Here is a 17,569-nt window from a genome sequence, read left to right as displayed (position 1 = left end):
CCCATTACTGTTGCCCCTATACCAGGGGCAACTTTAATAAAAATAATTAAAATAATTACAACTTTACAAAAAGAGAGAAGTTGCCGATCTTGCCCCTATACCCGGGGCAACTTCGTCAATTTCTCTCTTCTTGTAAAGTTGTAATTATTTTAATTATTTTTATTTCCAAACTGATTTTAACCAGTTCTATAGTAACAAAACATTCCAATAGACGATATGCAAAGCTTTTTTTCCAGTTTACAGCAGTATTTATTACACAAAATTTAAGTAAATCTTAACATGCCGATCTTGTCCCGGTCTGCCCTAGTTTGGACAGTGTTGTAGAGATTTTTGAACAAAAGTTTCTTATTTCAATATTTCATACATTTTATGAAACATTAAAATAGTACTTTTATATCATTTTCAGCTACAGAGATTGACGACGCCTTCGTGATAGTAGCAAATTGGAGAGTTACAGATGTTGAAGACAGCGTGAAAGCACGAATGGGGAAAACTTATTCCAAATCTGCTGTTTCTATTACCATAACAACGTTGACAAATATTTTATCTTTTTGCATAGCGATGACTGCAGCGTTTCCTGATGTGAGGATATTCTCTTATTACGCAACGACTTGCGTGTGCTTTACTTATTTGTATCAGATTACGTTTTTTGGATCGTGCTTGGCACTAAGTGGATACAGAGAAGAACATCGTCTTAATGCATTTACCTTTAGGGTTACAAAAAGTGAGACATTTTAATGTTCTTTACCATATAACTTATAAAATTTCCTGGTGTGAGGATCTTCTCTTATTACGCAACGAGTTGCGTTTGCTTTACTTATTTGTATCAGATTACGTTTTTTGGATCGTGCTTGGCACTAAGTGGATACAGAGAAGAACATCGTCTTAATGCATTTACCTTTAGGGTTACAAAAAGTGAGACATTTTAATGTTCTTTACCATATAACTTATAAAAATTTTTGGATTTCTTAATTATAGTTTGTGTAATATAACCTAAATCGTTATTGTACAATATCAGCTTTAAAATAAGTTGATCTAGCATTATATAATCAGGTATAACCTACAAAATGAAAATAAAGTAACGTTTTCCATTACGACTATTATTTATAGCAAAACAATTAACTAGAAATGAAATTTAGTGATATTTTCTTTTCGATGTATCATTAAAATATACTTATCAATTACGTCGCATTTTAAAAGTTTTTAACTAAAGGAAATCTTTATTCAAATTATGCATTTAATAAATGTATGTTTTTTTTTCTTTTTGCTATTGATAGAATGTTTAATTTTCACAATATTTTATTTACAGAAAGCTCCAACGAGCACGATTTAGAAGAGAAATACGAATTCGTTTTTATGAAGTTCTTCAGAGATTATGTCGCCGAAATTCTTTCTCGTCCTTTTGTCAAACTGGTCGTTATTTTATTGTACATAATTAATCTTTCAATAGGTATTTGGGGAGTAACATTGTTACAAGAAGGCATCAACTTCTCTACATTTTATCCAAAACATTCGAAAGTAGCAAAAGCATATCAAATATATTACCAATATTTTATGGAATTTGCGCATCCTGTTCAAATTGTCATCAACACAACGTTAGATTATTCCCAAGTAGACGTTCAGAAATCGATAGAAAACTTAATGATGAAATTCCAATCTCACCCAAACGTCGCCGGTTCAGAACTCGACGTTTCCTGGTTGAAATATTACAAAGAATTTCCGAATCATCCGGTATCGACATTTTCCATGAGTGTTTATGATATGACACAAAAACAAGATTTTATTGCCGGACTTCTCCACGTGTTTTTGAGACTTAAAGCAGCCAAACAATTTTCGACTGATATAAATTTTAATAACAATTACACAGATATTATCCGAAGTCGTTTTTTTGTTTTAACGAAAAATATGTTTGATAAAGATATTGATAGTACCGTATTAACCGATCTGAAGAAAATAGCAAAAGAATCTGATTTACCAATTATTGTCCATTCTTGTTTTTTTCCTTTGGCAGAATAATTTGTTATTACCAAACAAATTACTTGTTTCAATAATTGTGGAGACAGTTGGATTTATGTCAATCTGGGGTGTCAATCTTGACGTCTTTTCCATGACGGTTATGATACTTTGTAACGGATTTTGTGTTAATTATCCGGCTCACATGTGTTATGCGTTTTTGACTTCTTCGCATTCTGGAGCCAAAGATAAGCTAAAGGAATCACTTTATCACGTTGGATTTCCTATATTTCAAGGTTCGATGTCTGCAATTTTCGTAATACTAGTATTTCTATATATCAATATGTACAGTACATATACACAACGTTCGTAAAAATCGTTACTATTATATCTTTAGAAACGTTGGTCCATGTCGTGTTTTTATTCCCGTGTTTCTTAGTATAGTGGCTTTTCCATTTAAGAATAAAAGTGAGACTAATTCTGATGAAACATAATACGATATTATTTTTAGTTTTAAGAGTTAGAAGTGAAAGTATTAGCATGTATTGTTATAAATTTCAACTAATATGTGAAAATTGGGGCCAATGGATCTATTATAACGTTTTTCGAAACTTTCGAATAATGCGCATAGAAATGTAAAATCCGGTTTAGTAGCAGAGTCATAGTGTATTTTTTTTATGTTAATGTATTCGATTGAAGCGTGGGTAATCATACATATGAAGAATTCTACAGGTCAGCTAATAAATTGTAGTAGCGTCACAACTTATAATAACTGGAATTGACACCATAAAAATTTCGCTTGACGTTTATAAGACTAAATTTTTGAACACTGCACAATATATTCTTTATGTTTTGTGACAAACTACAGGCACGTTACAGAACACCATAAGCTATCTTCTGGTTAAAATGTAAACTTTTCAACAATGATATGTTCAGGAACAGATGGATAGATATTCAAAGGGCAATAAGTCCCTGACTTTATAATGCTGTTAATGGGATGCAGCGCGAACATTCTTTACGCGTTCAAATTTCCAATATATATTAATGAAACTTAAGTTAATATTAAGGAGGGTGTATCTACATTAGAACTAGCACGTCCAACTCGTACGTAACGAGATGACTGCCAATCAATATAGACGTCAATTCACACTATTAACAGAAGAAAACCTGTGTTTCACATCTACATCCTCTTAAAATTGCAAAAATCAGGAGAAGGTTGCAAGAGACGTAAGAACTGTTACTCGTCATGAGGTTATGAACGAGCTTCGGTATACAAGTAGTTAACATACTTCTACCAAAAATCTAATGGCAAAAGAATTTTCTTATAAAAATATATCAGAAGAGTAGACCGTACAATGTACTGTATCAGCAAACGAAGAAAGAGGATATAGTAATTCAGAAATTGAGTATGATTTGCGTGAAATTCATAAAACTACAGAGAGAAATAAAATTCATTTGAACTTTTAGAGTAAATTTTGATTCCATGTTTTATGTGTTAAATTTAAAAACGATTTGCACTTTTTCTGTTTTTTCTCTGCTATGATTCTAAATGGTCCAATGACAGTATTAGTTTATTTCGATTCCTTTGTCCTTAGGCCCCGTCTGTGGGGCATAAAGACATTTTGGCATATGAAAGTAAATATTTTCTCATCTCAGATGAGGAAGTATTTAGTTTTATATGCTGTATATAGAGATGCTCTAAATTTAATTTTTCTGCTAATATTTAGCATGCCCGTTTGCCCCACTTTTCCCATAAATATTGATGATTAGAATATCTGTAGTGTCATTTAACGAATAGGTAATTACTCGGCTTATAAAAATACTGTAATAAAATAATGGAGTGTTCGTTATTTGTCTTACTAAGCATTTTTATTATATTATGTTATATACTTGGTTTCACTTTACAATGTGTATCCATATGCAATATATAGGCTTATATATAATATATTAGAAAGTTATTATTATTTAGATTTTCTAAATTGTAGTTTAATAATAGTAACGAGAAAGTTCATGAGAAGTAAGGAAATGTTTTACTTTTTTCTCAAACAATTGGCATAAACAATTGTTTATACAGTAGAACCACGTACTTCGAAAGATACTAACTTTGAACGCTCTAGAGTTAGAGTTTTAGAGTTATCGTCTGAAATGTTAGAATTCCTAGATGTTGTATATTATTAAGAATAAAGAATAGCAAACAGGATTATTGACTATTTTCCAATTGCGGAATACACTGGAAATTGTCGGGTGCCGAAATAACTAATTACGAAACAATCTTTATTGAAATTCGTATAAGGAGGCTTTGGTTATCGAGGATTAATATATACTTACTGCATGTCTAATTATTTTTCACAATAATTATATAATTAAATTTTACATCGAAAAACGCGACTGAAAAATAAAATAAAAGTTATAAGCAGAATTCGGTTTACACGTAAAATGCTAAAGAAAATTTTCGGTGTATAAAAACAAGTGCTTGTTAACACAAAACAGTATTTTTCATCTCTTAACAAATTTTACATAAAACATAACAGCTTTCATGAATACAGAGATATCTTTCATTATATATTAAAAAATTTTACAACAAACAGCGCATTGTAAGATGGAAAAATGTAAGCACATTTTTCCATCTTGAAGGAAAATAAAGAAAATTAGAGGAAAATCAGGTGTTATCCTAAATTGAAACATTTGCATATTTTATACAGTGTTTCCACTCTTACGGTATGCTAAAATAATGTGCGTGTGTGTTGAGTGTTGCGTTGTTGTTAAAATAATAATTAAATGAAAAATCTTATCAGATTTATTTTATAAATAATCGCCTTCGAATAATAATCGTACCAAAGAAAAAATATATATAGGGTGTCCGAAAATTCTCCGTACATTGACAAAAATCAATCACACCAGTGGCCGAATAAATAAAACTATCGAACACTCGTAGTTAGTCGTTGGTTCGTGCTTGACCAATGGGCTGTCCACCATGCAGTGTGATGGGTTTTCTTCGTGTGTCTAATACCTGAAAAGAATCATGTTTTCACATAGGAAGTCCTGCTACAAGTTACCGGTAATTGGCAGATTACCCATGTGTTTCGGTTGCCTTCTTGAATCTACTGACACAAATTTTTATGCTGATATTTTAAAGTTTTGTGAATAAAGTAAGTTACATTTTACCTTTGGATGTATGGAAACTTTTGGAACTCCCCGTACATATACTAGTTGATCTCTAAGCGTAAGTTTCCTGTAGCAAAAAGTACACTCACAACTATTGAAAAAGTTATAGACCATATGCTATACAGTAGACACCCTATAACGCTTAGATATGTTCCACGTTAAACGAATTTTACGTTGTAGAAATCATTAAATACATGAGCCAATCGCAGCCCGATAGATGTGAAGTTTACAAACTAAAGCTGTTTGAAAGGTTTTCTTCTATAAAATTAACCAATTCTAGACTAATTCCACTCAACATTTCCAAAACACGTATAACTTTTTGGAAATATTCTGTATAAACTATGCTATAAATAAAAAATTGTAGGATTACTTACCGAGTGTGCACCGTTCGACTACGCCGTTGCTTAAAGCTTGTTTTCGTCGAGGAACAGCGCACGAAACGGCGGCCGCGAATTCTGATAACAAATTTTTCGCAGAAAAATAACTTGACCTTTGGAGACATCATTAATATAAATAATTTTTATGGACGTTGAATAAGAAGTGTTTCTTTCACAAGAAATGTATAAAATTAGTGCTGTATTAGACTTACGGTACCTATTTTACATACTGTACAGACGATAATAAAGTCAACTTACTAGCCGAAACTCTCCGTAGCGTGGCCCCAGGCGGCGGAAAGCATATACAGTGGGTAATCGGTTAACGAACAGATCGGTTAACGAAAAAATCGGATAACGAACACTTTCGAGAAAGATTGTTATGTTCAGACAACGAACATATGATCGGATAACGAACACCTCACAGAATAAACACAAGAAGAAGCGATGTAAAATAATGAATACCGATTGATTTTCTCTTCTCTTCAGGTAACAATTCGAAACATTTCGGAGTGCGGGAGGCGTCGACATCGACGCTTAAGCCGGTATATACCGATCGGATATTATTCCTCCGAACTTTGAAACTCTCCCTTGTAATTCCAGCCTTTTATTTTTCTGACAAAACAATTCTTTTATGTATTCACGAGATTGTCGGGTAGGCACTCGTTAAGTTTTGCGTCTGTTTTTCTTTTCGAAAGGTGAGAGTATAATAACAAAGATAGAGAGTGGGCAGAAGATGCCTAATGTTGCTAGGCAGTATGGCGCGAACAGGTGTACAGTAGGCCGAAATTCAATCTTACTGTATTTAAGAAAAATACAGTATAATCAAGAAAACTCAAGAGCTAAAGGAGTGACAAAGATCACATCTGAGATATTAATTTAATTACTTACGAAAAATCCTGAAGAAGAGAGAAAAGCAATCGACATTAGANTGTACAAAACTCATTGCATTAATAAGTTTTGGTACCTAATTTTTAATGAATCGATTCCCAAAATGACTTATTGACCCATAAGGGTCGACGTCAATCACCCCGAGATTCTTATGTAGTCTTTAAATGAGAAATCAAAGACAATCACGTGCATAAGGTGTTTATGGCCACACTGTAGACATTTTATATATAAAAACTAAATGTCTTAGATTGTTTTATGTCCAAATAACAAATTAAAATAAAGAAATCCCTGAAAATCTTACCCTTTTTCCTTGTTTTTTAACATTTTTCTTTCCCGTATCCCTAACTATTGTAAGAACGCCGATTGGGGGAGAGATTTTTATTCCCTACCATCGGGATGGTCTAAGGTCTTAGCGTATGTGGGTGGCGGTTTTTATAGGCAGCAAAGACAAGTGTTTACAAAGGTAAACCGTTTATTCCGGACGATAATGCTTACATAATTTTTTGGCAAAGGTCCTTAAGTTCAGAACCTTGGGTTGTTTTCGGTGTCGATCTGGTCCTACGCTGGAGGGGCCCCGTGACTGCGTCGAGTGAGAAGTTCGAGATCTGAAGTGACAGCACACAAAAGATGAAAGGAAGCACGACAGCTGTCGACAAATGAACACAACAGGTAGTCTAGGTGGAAAAGTCTCAGTGGAAGTCCCGTTGTCCTTGAATTTTGCGTTTTTATAGGATTTTTGCGATCGGCTCCTTGTCAATTGGAAGCTCCATTTACACCTGTCTCCAGGTGTAAATGGAGCTTCGTTAAGTTCGTGGAAAAGATCGGTTGGAGATGGTTTATCCGACACCATCTTTTCGAATCTGATCGTTTAATTGTTAACTATGAAACCTTCGCTCATCTAGACATTTTTTTCTATCTAGTTTCGTTTTGCTTCCTAAACTACGTCTTAACTTTTAATATTTTAAATTTTCTTCTTTTTACATCTAAAATTTGGTTTTTCGGTCAACTTTTGATAAGCGTCGACGTCAAAGTCGGGTGTCGCCGATTCGACACTTATAATTTGCTTTCCTGACGATTTAACATAACAAATTTTTACATATCTTCCCTTTTTGGGGGAGGGGCTATTTCCAGGGCTTCACACAGTACCTAATTTATATATAATTTATATATAATACTGTACAGACGGGGGACGTTCGTAAAGTCAAACGAGTTAAACTCGTTATTAACGAATCGTTCGAAAAGTAGTAGTCTCGCTCAGTGCGCACGCTCTGCGGTGATGACGTTTCGAACGAAACTCTAACGAAGTTCACGAGGGAAAGAGTTAGTTTACTTCGTTAAGAAAATGGCGCCCGACGATATCGATTTTTCTAAATCTACTCGAGTGTTTAAATTGTGAATTAAAAGATGAAATGATTGAAGTAACTGTCCACCCGAAGCAATCTAAGAAAAATATTTCGGATAAGGCTGTACTAGCAACATTAGTATCTTCGATTTTAGAAACAGCCATTTAGTTATAAACGAATCGTTCGAAAAGTCTAACGAAATAAGAATAACGATGACGTCATTCTCGTTTAACTCGTTCAACTTTACGAACGTGCCCACGATAGCAAACTCAATTTAGCCGCTCCGTAGCGTGGAGCAGGGCGGAGAAAAGTAGTTGGCTGCTCATCCACTATTGGTCCAGATTCTATCAATTTTGTCGCGACACGAGTAGGCGACGACGTTTTAGGAGTTCCTTTATACGAATATTGCTACAATTTTTTCGCTACGTTATAGGAATTTCCGTTATAGGAACACACGTTATAGGGGGTCGACTGTATATCAGAACAAATAAGCTATAATTGTACACGCAAAATATCTTTTTATACTACTCTAGTATTGGTGTGATTTTTATATAATGTAACGATTGTATGAAAGGCTTTACTTTTCAATAATTATTATTTTAAAAGCCTGGTTTATTTGATTTGATGTTGCATTTAACTATATTCATTTATGTGATCATGTTTATTAATGTTAATTCTAGAATGTTAGTTATAATGTACACACTGGCGAAGCGTAGTGGGGACGGCAGGGGCGGCACTTTTTAGGGGGGCAGAAAAATTTCACAATAAATAATAATAATATCTTGTGAAGATTTGAACCATTCTAATCTATATTTGCGTCGCGCGTACGATAGTGCTATCGTTCGGACAGTCCGGGAATCGACTCACCGGCCGGGTGAACTACTAATTTCGATATCGTGCGCAACCTGTTGACCTTTTTTCTTTTAATTTTATTTTACTTGTACGATTCATTCGTATTCATGTACACCTCCAATATCCAATAGAGCTATTTTAAACAGGTCACTGCACTAGCACGGAATTTTTCATTGCTTGTTCTGTGACAAAACTGAATTTTAGTTTTTTAAATTGAGATACCTAAATAAGGGGTGACGAAATTTTCTTCCGCCCCGGGCAGCTGACACCCACGTTACGCCACTGACTGTACAATTTACTGTATACAGTTGAGTAGCTTTTGCTCCTTTGATGATGTAAATTTATATTTCGGTTTGGAAAAATACTCAGATAATGTGAAGAATGTATTGGTTGTAATTATTGCTTAAATGCTTAGTTTTCAAGTAATTTATGAATGATCTGATATTCATTTGAAATATAATAATTATGTAACTCGAAATGTTAATTTTTATCGTAAAATGAACTTTTTTACAATTGAAAAACATACTAATTTATAAAAAAAAAACTATGTTAACGTTTTGAGTAGTTGCATTCTGAAACTATTTATAAAAATGTATGTACAGTCGACCCGCTATAACGCGGTAGATACGTTCCGCTTTTTTAGAAATTAATGTATTACGAGTCCTTAAATAAATAAAATACAGAAAAACGATGAAACGTTGTGCTCTCTATGAAAATCACATGACTTATCAATGACCAGCTTTTAAGGTAAAGTACTGACGTCAGTAGGATTTCAGCTAGAAACATTTATACATCTTAGGAGATTTTTAAGATAGTTCACGGAAAGCTTCGTCATAGTCAAACACAAGATTCAGTTAAAAGGGCCGATCGGGATATACAGAATATGTCAACTGCATGGATGAACAATAACGATAAGATTAATGGTAAGAAATCCATTTGTTCAATTTTACAAGAACACAACATACAATGAAAATATACGCCAAAGTCCTTAGGAAACCCTGTTTGGCGTTAAACCAAAAAGAGACAGATCATCGTCATTTTTGCCTGGCGAGCAAATCGCAAATATTGTAACCGAAGAACTGCTTTAAGACATACTTTATTAAGTTGTACTAAGCTCTAAATTAATACTTTTGGGAAAAAAATTGACAATAACCATATCGAAAACCATATTCCAAAGAAAAATATTGAAGAGGAGCTGCAAACTATTACTTCTTCATATCAAGCCAAAATTAAACTATATGAGTTTATATCTAGCCCACTAGTCGCCAAGCAGTTTCGTGCCCTGAACATTGGGAGTTTAGTCGTGGGTTCGTGTCTCGCCCTGACGGGCTGGCCATGTGGAGTTTCAGGGTTTTCTCCACGTCTGTAACGCTCAAATAGGGACCATTTATTCTTAAAATGACTGTTCGGAAGGCATCCCTTTAGGCATATTGCCCAAGTATTGCGTTGCCATAACTTAACAAAACAAACAAGTTTTTTCCTATAAAAAGATCGGCCGCGAAAAAGAATGTTGTACTGCAAGCAACAAAAACGATACGAACCTCAAAAAGTTTCCTGCTGCTCGAATTGGTAATACCTTAGAAATACAAGTCTCTGATGTCGACCGTGGTCGTACAGATGCCCGAAATGTGTTGGCAGTTGTGATTGGAATAGAAGACTTCCGACGTTTTTAAATAAGTAAACGTAAATGGTACCTTGAAACAGCTTTATACCTGTAATCAGTTCGTAATTTTGTAAAAAAAAATTACATTTCATAGATCAGAATTCTTCTCAAGAAATGTCTCTGACAGAAGCAACTGCAACTAATTTGAGAAATGGAGAGAAAGGCTATACACGCTGTAATTACAAAAGGAAGTGTTCTACGACTAAATGCAGTTATAAAAGCAAGAGACTCGTGAGCAATTTAAAGTATCATAACAGTTTAAGTTGTTGCAATAAATAATATTGTCACATAATTTATGTTTAAGTTTATTATTGGTATTACTTTCTTTTCTGATTTAGAATGTACTGTTCGTTTTAGGTTGAACAGTTTATTTACATCTGCTTTTACTTAAGCTTTCTCCTATTTTGACATATTAAAAATTTTTGTGTTAACATAATATGAATATTTTTATTCAACATTCACCATCAATACATGCTGAATGTCGACATTTGCCAGTGTAAGAAATAATTTTTTTTTTTTTTGGAAAAAATTGCTGACTTTCGAATTTTACCTATGATAGGGTCCGATCGTTTTCCTATTTTGTCATATTTAAATAGAGCCAAAACAATCTCTGTGAAACCACTTCATGTTTCATTAATTCAAATTTCAAGGTGGAATCCAAATGTTGCCGAGTTGTTTACCAGTTTATCAGATTTATTAATAGATCAAAATCCTATAAACGATCTGTCTTCGAAAAATCGTGATAAAACTGCTTATTTCTGTATAGAAAACAACTCTGTTCGTATAAATATCGTAAATAATTNTTAAACTACATGAGTTTATATCTAGCCCACCAGTCACCAAGCGGTTTCGTTCCCTGAACATTGAGAGTTTAGTCGTGGTTCGTGTTTTGCCTTGACTGGCTGGCCACGTAGAATTTCAGGGTTTTTTCCACCTCAGGGTTTCTTCAATGTCAAAGAAAAATTCAGAAAACAAAACACGTTTATTTTTTCAAGTGACATCGATTGGTTTTCATATTTTTCTAGAAAATTTGATTTTAATGTGAATTTATATGGATCGTCATATGTCTTTAAATATATTAAGTATTGCACTCTATAATGAGATTTTGCTTTCTGATGTTTCCTATTCGTAAAATAGGAGTTGTTTCTGACCAGAAAATTATCGTCCAGTTTCACTGGTTCCAATAATTAGCAAATTATTTACAGCTATTTTGAATTCTCGTTTAACTGTTTGGGTTAATGAAATGAAAATTTTACACTAAGAACAAGCAGGTTTTACAAAGGATTTTCTTGTTTAGACCAAATATTTATTTTGAATGAGTTAATACAAGAACAACTTAGGAAGAAAAGAAAAATATATATGCAGTATTTTTTGATTTGAAGCCGCATTTGATAGCATAATGCTTAAAAATGTTGATCAGTAAGCATTTTTACAATTTGATTATGGATATTTACAGAAAGGCCACTGCAAGGGTAAAAAGTACGAGTGGATATACAGAGTCGTTTGATATTAAGATTGGTGTACTGCAAGGTAAAATTTAAAGTTCTATGTTATTTTCTTTATATGATAATTAACTTGTGGATCATATCAATGTGGTCTTTTGGGTTTGCCTATTTCTGATTATAGAGAGTTCCATATATTGATGTATGCTGACGATACAGTTATTATAGCAGATTTTCCAAATTTTCTAAATGTTTTTGCAGAAGTCTGTGAAGATTACGATTTAAAAATTAATTTGGCTAAAACAAAAGCGATGGTGTTTAGGAAAGGCAGAAAGTTGTCTCATCATGATAAATGGTATTATAAAAGTCAATTACTGGATATTGCTGTAGAATATACATATTTAGGAGTACCGTTTTAATTTTCGGAATTGATTTTATGTACAAAAAAAAACATTTTTAAAAAAAGTAGAAGTGCAATAAGAGCAATGTGGCCTTTACTAACAAAATTAAATGTATTTAATGTTGGTACTTATATAAAATTATTTCATTCGCTAATATACTCTGTGTTGTCTTACAGATCTCCTATCTGGGCGATGAATCACTTCCAGGAATTGGAAGTATATTTTTTCGTCAGACTTATAAACTTTCCAGATTGATTCCAAGTTATGTGATACGATTAGAAGTTGGATGCTCTACAATTTTAGTTTTGTTTATTAAATTAATAATTAAGTTCTAGATAAGAATTTTGGAAATGTAAGAAGATCGTAATGTTATATTATGTTACAACTAGCTGTTACCCGCGACTTTGCCCGCGGAGATTTTTCAAGCAAATCCCATCTACCGTGTTTCCCCGAAAATAAGACATCCGCAGAAAATAAGACCTAGCACAGATTTTGCTGAATTGCGAAATATAAGACCTCCCCCTGAAAGTAAGACCTAGCGAAGTTTTTTTAGTCGTAACGGTCATCGACAGATGGTTAAAAGTGGCCGTTGGCTTTTTGAAAGTACAGCCACTGATTGGTCAGCAGACAATTACGCCACACGGCATGATTTGCATAAGACTATGGCTTGGGAATCACAGATTTGCATAACGTTACGGCTGGGGATGGCTAATTGGTCGGCCGGGAATCACGCCACATGACATTTGCATAGTGCTACGGTTCAGTAAGCACTAATTGGTCATCGAGTTCGATGTTGACGCTATAAAAAGGCGATAGTTCGACACACCGGATATACGTCACTCTCGTCACTTGACTTGGGCATTTTTTTGTTCAATAATAAATGTGAATTTTTCTTCCTGGAAAAAATAAGACATTCCCTGAAAGTAAGACCTAGCGCATTTTTCAGAGCAAAAATTAATATAAGACACTGTCTTATTTTCGGGGAAACACGGTAACAAAAATCTCATCTAAAGTAGAACAATAGAAGCCGTCTTTCCGGTTAAGCCTTAACGCTCTTGCTCTCCTCCCGCTGGAGAATTTCGAAAAATCCCTTCTTAGTGCGTTCCCTAATTGCGTACCAAATTTCATTCCTTTAGGTTCAGCGGTTTGCTGTGGGCGATGATGAATCAGTGACTCAGCCAAGACAAGTAATTCTATACATTTAGATAGAATGTTTAAATTAAATTCTAATAATTTCAATATCAAATATATTGGACACTAAAGAAAATATTTGATAATTCTGGACTTAGTTTTCTCTGGACATTACAGGAACGAAACGTATAGAAAGGTACTGTACTTGCCGATAATTATAAAATCTTATTGTGAACACAGTATACAGAGGAATTGGCATGAGGCAGAACACAATGTTCATTTTAAATTATATTTTTCTATTACAATTCTGTGTAAAAATAAGACTTAATAGAATAGAATAAGAAAATCTGTATTAATCTTAATTAAAAAATGTCCATATTGTACTATAGGTCAAGATGAGACTTGGAAACATCATTTTTGTAACAGATATAATGATTGTAGTCAATAATGATATGATATATCTCAACTTCTACGATGGGAGGATATTATTGCTTTAATTTAACGAACAAATCGGATAACGAACACCTCACAGAAAAACACAAGAAGAAGTACCGTAAAATAATAAATACCGGTTAATCTTCTCTTGTCTTTAAGCAACAATTCAAAACTTTTCGGAGTGCGGGAGACGTCGACATCGATGCTCAACCCGGTATACACTGACCGAATAGTATTCCTCCGAACTTTGAAACTTTCACTTGTAATTCCAGCCTTTTATTTTTCTGACAGAAACAATTCTTTTATAGTATTAGCGAGACTGCCGGGATGGCACTCGTTAAGTTTTGTGTCGAGTTTTATTTTCGAAAGGTGAGAGTATAACAGCAAAGGTAGAGAGAGTGGGCAGATGTCTGATGTTGCTGGGCAGTGTGGCTCAAACAAGTCTACAGTAGGTCGCAGTTCAATCTTATCCAAGAGAGATACAGTATAATCAAAAAGACTCAAACAGCTAAAGGAGTAACAAAAATCACGTCTGAGAAATAAAGAACATTGAAGTGCTCAGAATGAAACCTGAAATAGATCTGACGACAGAACACGAAGAAACTCGGCGAAATATCTTTTCTTCTGAAAAAGGATTTATGCCGATATCTGCTATTAAAAATCTTATTAAGAATTTCATTTCCCAACAAACCACTTAATTTAATTTATGGTAACGTCGCCAAAATACGTTTTTTAAACTAATTTACATTTTTTTACATGAGTGAAGCCTTCAATAAAAATTCGTGTATATCAGTAAAGTTTTGTGTATTTTTGGATTATCAATAAGAACTGAAACGATAGAGAGGAAAGACAAAATATAATTTGTATTCTTCAAACTATTTATACTCTCTAAATTACGGTCGGCCATTTTAAAAAATAAATTAAGATTTAATATATTAATAACTTCGAATACTTTACTAAGATTTCTAATAAAAAAGAATATTATTATGTCCGCTTATTGTAATTCAATACGATATACGTTGTAATTTCAATCGCATGATATATTCTAAAATTTTCTCCTCTAGCTTTTATTATATGTTGAAGGCAGTCAAGTGAATCGCATTTATTTCCAAAATATTTTCTAAGGGTTATTATTTTCTGATTGTGATTTGACTTTCACAATTATTGCTAAAGGAAACTACTCGCATTTATTTATTTCAAAAAAACTTCGAAAAAAAATCTTCAATAAATGAAATTCTGTTCATTGTGTTTTGTGATTGATTCTACACTTGAAAATTTCATCTAAAATTATTAATATTATAAAATATTCTTGGAATATTTTAAAGCAAAAGTGAATATTAAGATGCTTTTTCACACAGAAGGTTAAATCTCCATTACTCACTGGTTTTATCAACGCGACCACTTATAGGACTCTTTTCATTGTTATTTATTCAATGTAAACAATTTAATATACATTCCGTATTAAATAAAGTTTTATTAAGTATTTTAAAAAATAATACAGTACTTATAAAACTACTTGAACATTGTTTTGTAATGATCAGACTTACTCATAATAACCGAAATTTTCGAATTGCTAAATCTATTGTTCTTATTTCTTATTAAGAAATCAAACTATATATAAGTTATTATCTGGATTTATATTTAGTAGCTGCAAGGACGATATTTAATGTATTACAGAAACAAAAAAATTTAAAAGGTAAGTACATTTAATTTTTTGTCTATTATCAACTTTATCGCAGTAAGATAAATTACAATACTTTCGAATAATTATGAAGTAATTCTGTAATTATTTATGACTTTCGACATTTTAATGAGAAGTGTGTATACGAATATATGTAAACAAAGTAATAAAAGCAAACTAATTTTTACTTTCTTTTAATAATTACGAAACATTTATACCTCACATATACATTACAAATTTTAAAATTTTCAAACTAATATACGTAATTTTCAAAATTATAAGTTTTCTATAAAATAATTCAATGTCTTAAAAGTAGTACAATGGAATTAAGATAGCAGTTCAAAAAACACACAAGCAGTCTGCAAAAAAGCGATTTCTTCTTCAAGGACGTTGTATTTGAAATTAATCAATTTATTGCCTAAGACACGTTGAGGAAATTCGAATGATAATGGAAAATGCACAATTCGTCAGATCAGCATCCAATCAATGACGTCGACACACAACCTAATCAACGTCATTGTCGTTATATTGTTATTTGTCAGTTTGTTTTGACAAGAACGTTCCTGAATTACATACCTATAAGGGTTTTAAAACAGTTTTACAAAGGTAACTAATATCTAATTATTTAACGTAAAACTTGTGTATTTCACTCTCTATTCAAAACAGAAAATTAGTTATTCTTTTATAAACATTATTTATTATATATATTTATGTATGTATATTTTAATTTAATATCTGTAAATTAGTAGATAAGTTACCTAGATCAATCAAGTTGTTATAAGAGTTAATACTAATGTTTATTAATTATATTCTGATGAATTCTTAAAATCAGACAATTTATACATTAAAAATGGTATGTAAACATTTTAGAATAAACTTTTAAATAAACTAACATAGACAGAACTGAAAAATATTGTTAACATATTTACGTATTTTTCAACTTAAATACGAAAGTTTCATAATCATTTTCGTTGGGCAGATAGTAATGCGCAAAAATACGGTGTACGGAAACAAGACAGTACTACGTTTAGATCAACAGCATATATTTTCAATTATATAAATTAAAAATACGTTTAAAAATTGCAGCTCAGTATTGTGACGATATTACAAGAGTAGTAGTGGTTTGGGCCATACTGATCACAAAATTAAAATTACATAAAAATTTTTAAAATTAAATTAAGATTACAAATAAAAATTTCTCGAATGGAATTATTTCAGATCAGAAAATTAATTTTTCGATCACAAATCTTAATTAAATTAATTTTATTTTAACAATAAGACAAAGTTTAATATATTATTTTTAATTATTATAAATTAATTTGCAATAATAATTTCAGATAAAAAATCTGTCGGATAAATTAAGATAATATATATTTAGAAAACTTTTTAATTTATTACATAAAATATCTTATAACAATAAGGTAAAGTTTCTGTATTAATTATTAAATGTTTTCATAAATTTGAATTAAATTAATTTTATTTTAAGAATAAGGAAAGTTTCTGTATTAATTATTAAATGTTTTAATATTCGAAAAAATTGAAAACACGATAATTGTATGAAATAATATAACACCAAAACAAAATTATTTTTGAAATTTTTAAAATTTTATTTAAGCTTTTCCAGTTTTCTCATTCACTTTATCTAAAATATGACACATTTCTGCTAGTAAGTGAAGTAATAAATTCTGGTTATTGTTCACAATATATTCTTGGTCTATTTTCTGATATTTTAAAATGTAACACCACGAAAATTCATTTTGGAAGTTATCAATAAATTGCTGGTCAAGCATTTGGTAACGAAAAACATAATTCCAGTTTAGATAATCTTTTAATACGCGTAAATTTATAGTTTTTAATCTTTGGTATTTTAAAAAATTTTTTAAAATACCAACAAGACAGTTTTAATGATGCTGCTTTATTACATGCTTGTTTTAAACACGGATAAGTTTTATTACAAACACTATGTATTACATAAGTATATTCTCGTTTGCATACTATTAAAAATCCATATTATGAAGTTGATGACGATATCCAAAAATCTGCAAGAATCAAAAGTAGAGGCTGTAATGACCGAACGATAGCACATCTATTCCATTATCTAGAATAAATTTTTTATCATAAAATGGGGAAAGCGAAATTTTGTTTTGCAGGTGTATTGTTACTACATGATTTTTGTTTTTAATCCCATATTGCTGATGTCTTAATAGCTCTGTGTTGAATAAAACTTCTTTATATTTA

The 17,569-nt window shown here is 31.9% G+C and overlaps 1 protein-coding gene across 1 annotated transcript in view; it reads left to right on the top strand.

The window, feature by feature from the left end:
- The window catches only part of LOC111631380 (patched domain-containing protein 3-like), a 6,846-nt gene extending 4,830 nt beyond the window's left edge, over positions 1 to 2,016 (top strand). The window contains exons 2-3 of the mRNA XM_023375608.1: positions 407 to 724; positions 1,310 to 2,016. Coding sequence (XP_023231376.1) covers positions 407 to 724; positions 1,310 to 2,016 — 1,025 coding nt within the window. The remainder of the gene's footprint in view (positions 1 to 406; positions 725 to 1,309) is intronic.
- The last annotated feature ends 15,553 nt before the right edge of the window (positions 2,017 to 17,569 follow it).

Source organism: Centruroides sculpturatus, unplaced genomic scaffold, assembly GCF_000671375.1.
Source record: "Centruroides sculpturatus isolate CEXI.00-Female unplaced genomic scaffold, Cexi_2.0 scaffold479, whole genome shotgun sequence".
NCBI classification, from domain to species: domain Eukaryota; kingdom Metazoa; phylum Arthropoda; class Arachnida; order Scorpiones; family Buthidae; genus Centruroides; species Centruroides sculpturatus.
This window is presented reverse-complemented; position numbering and strand designations above follow the sequence as displayed.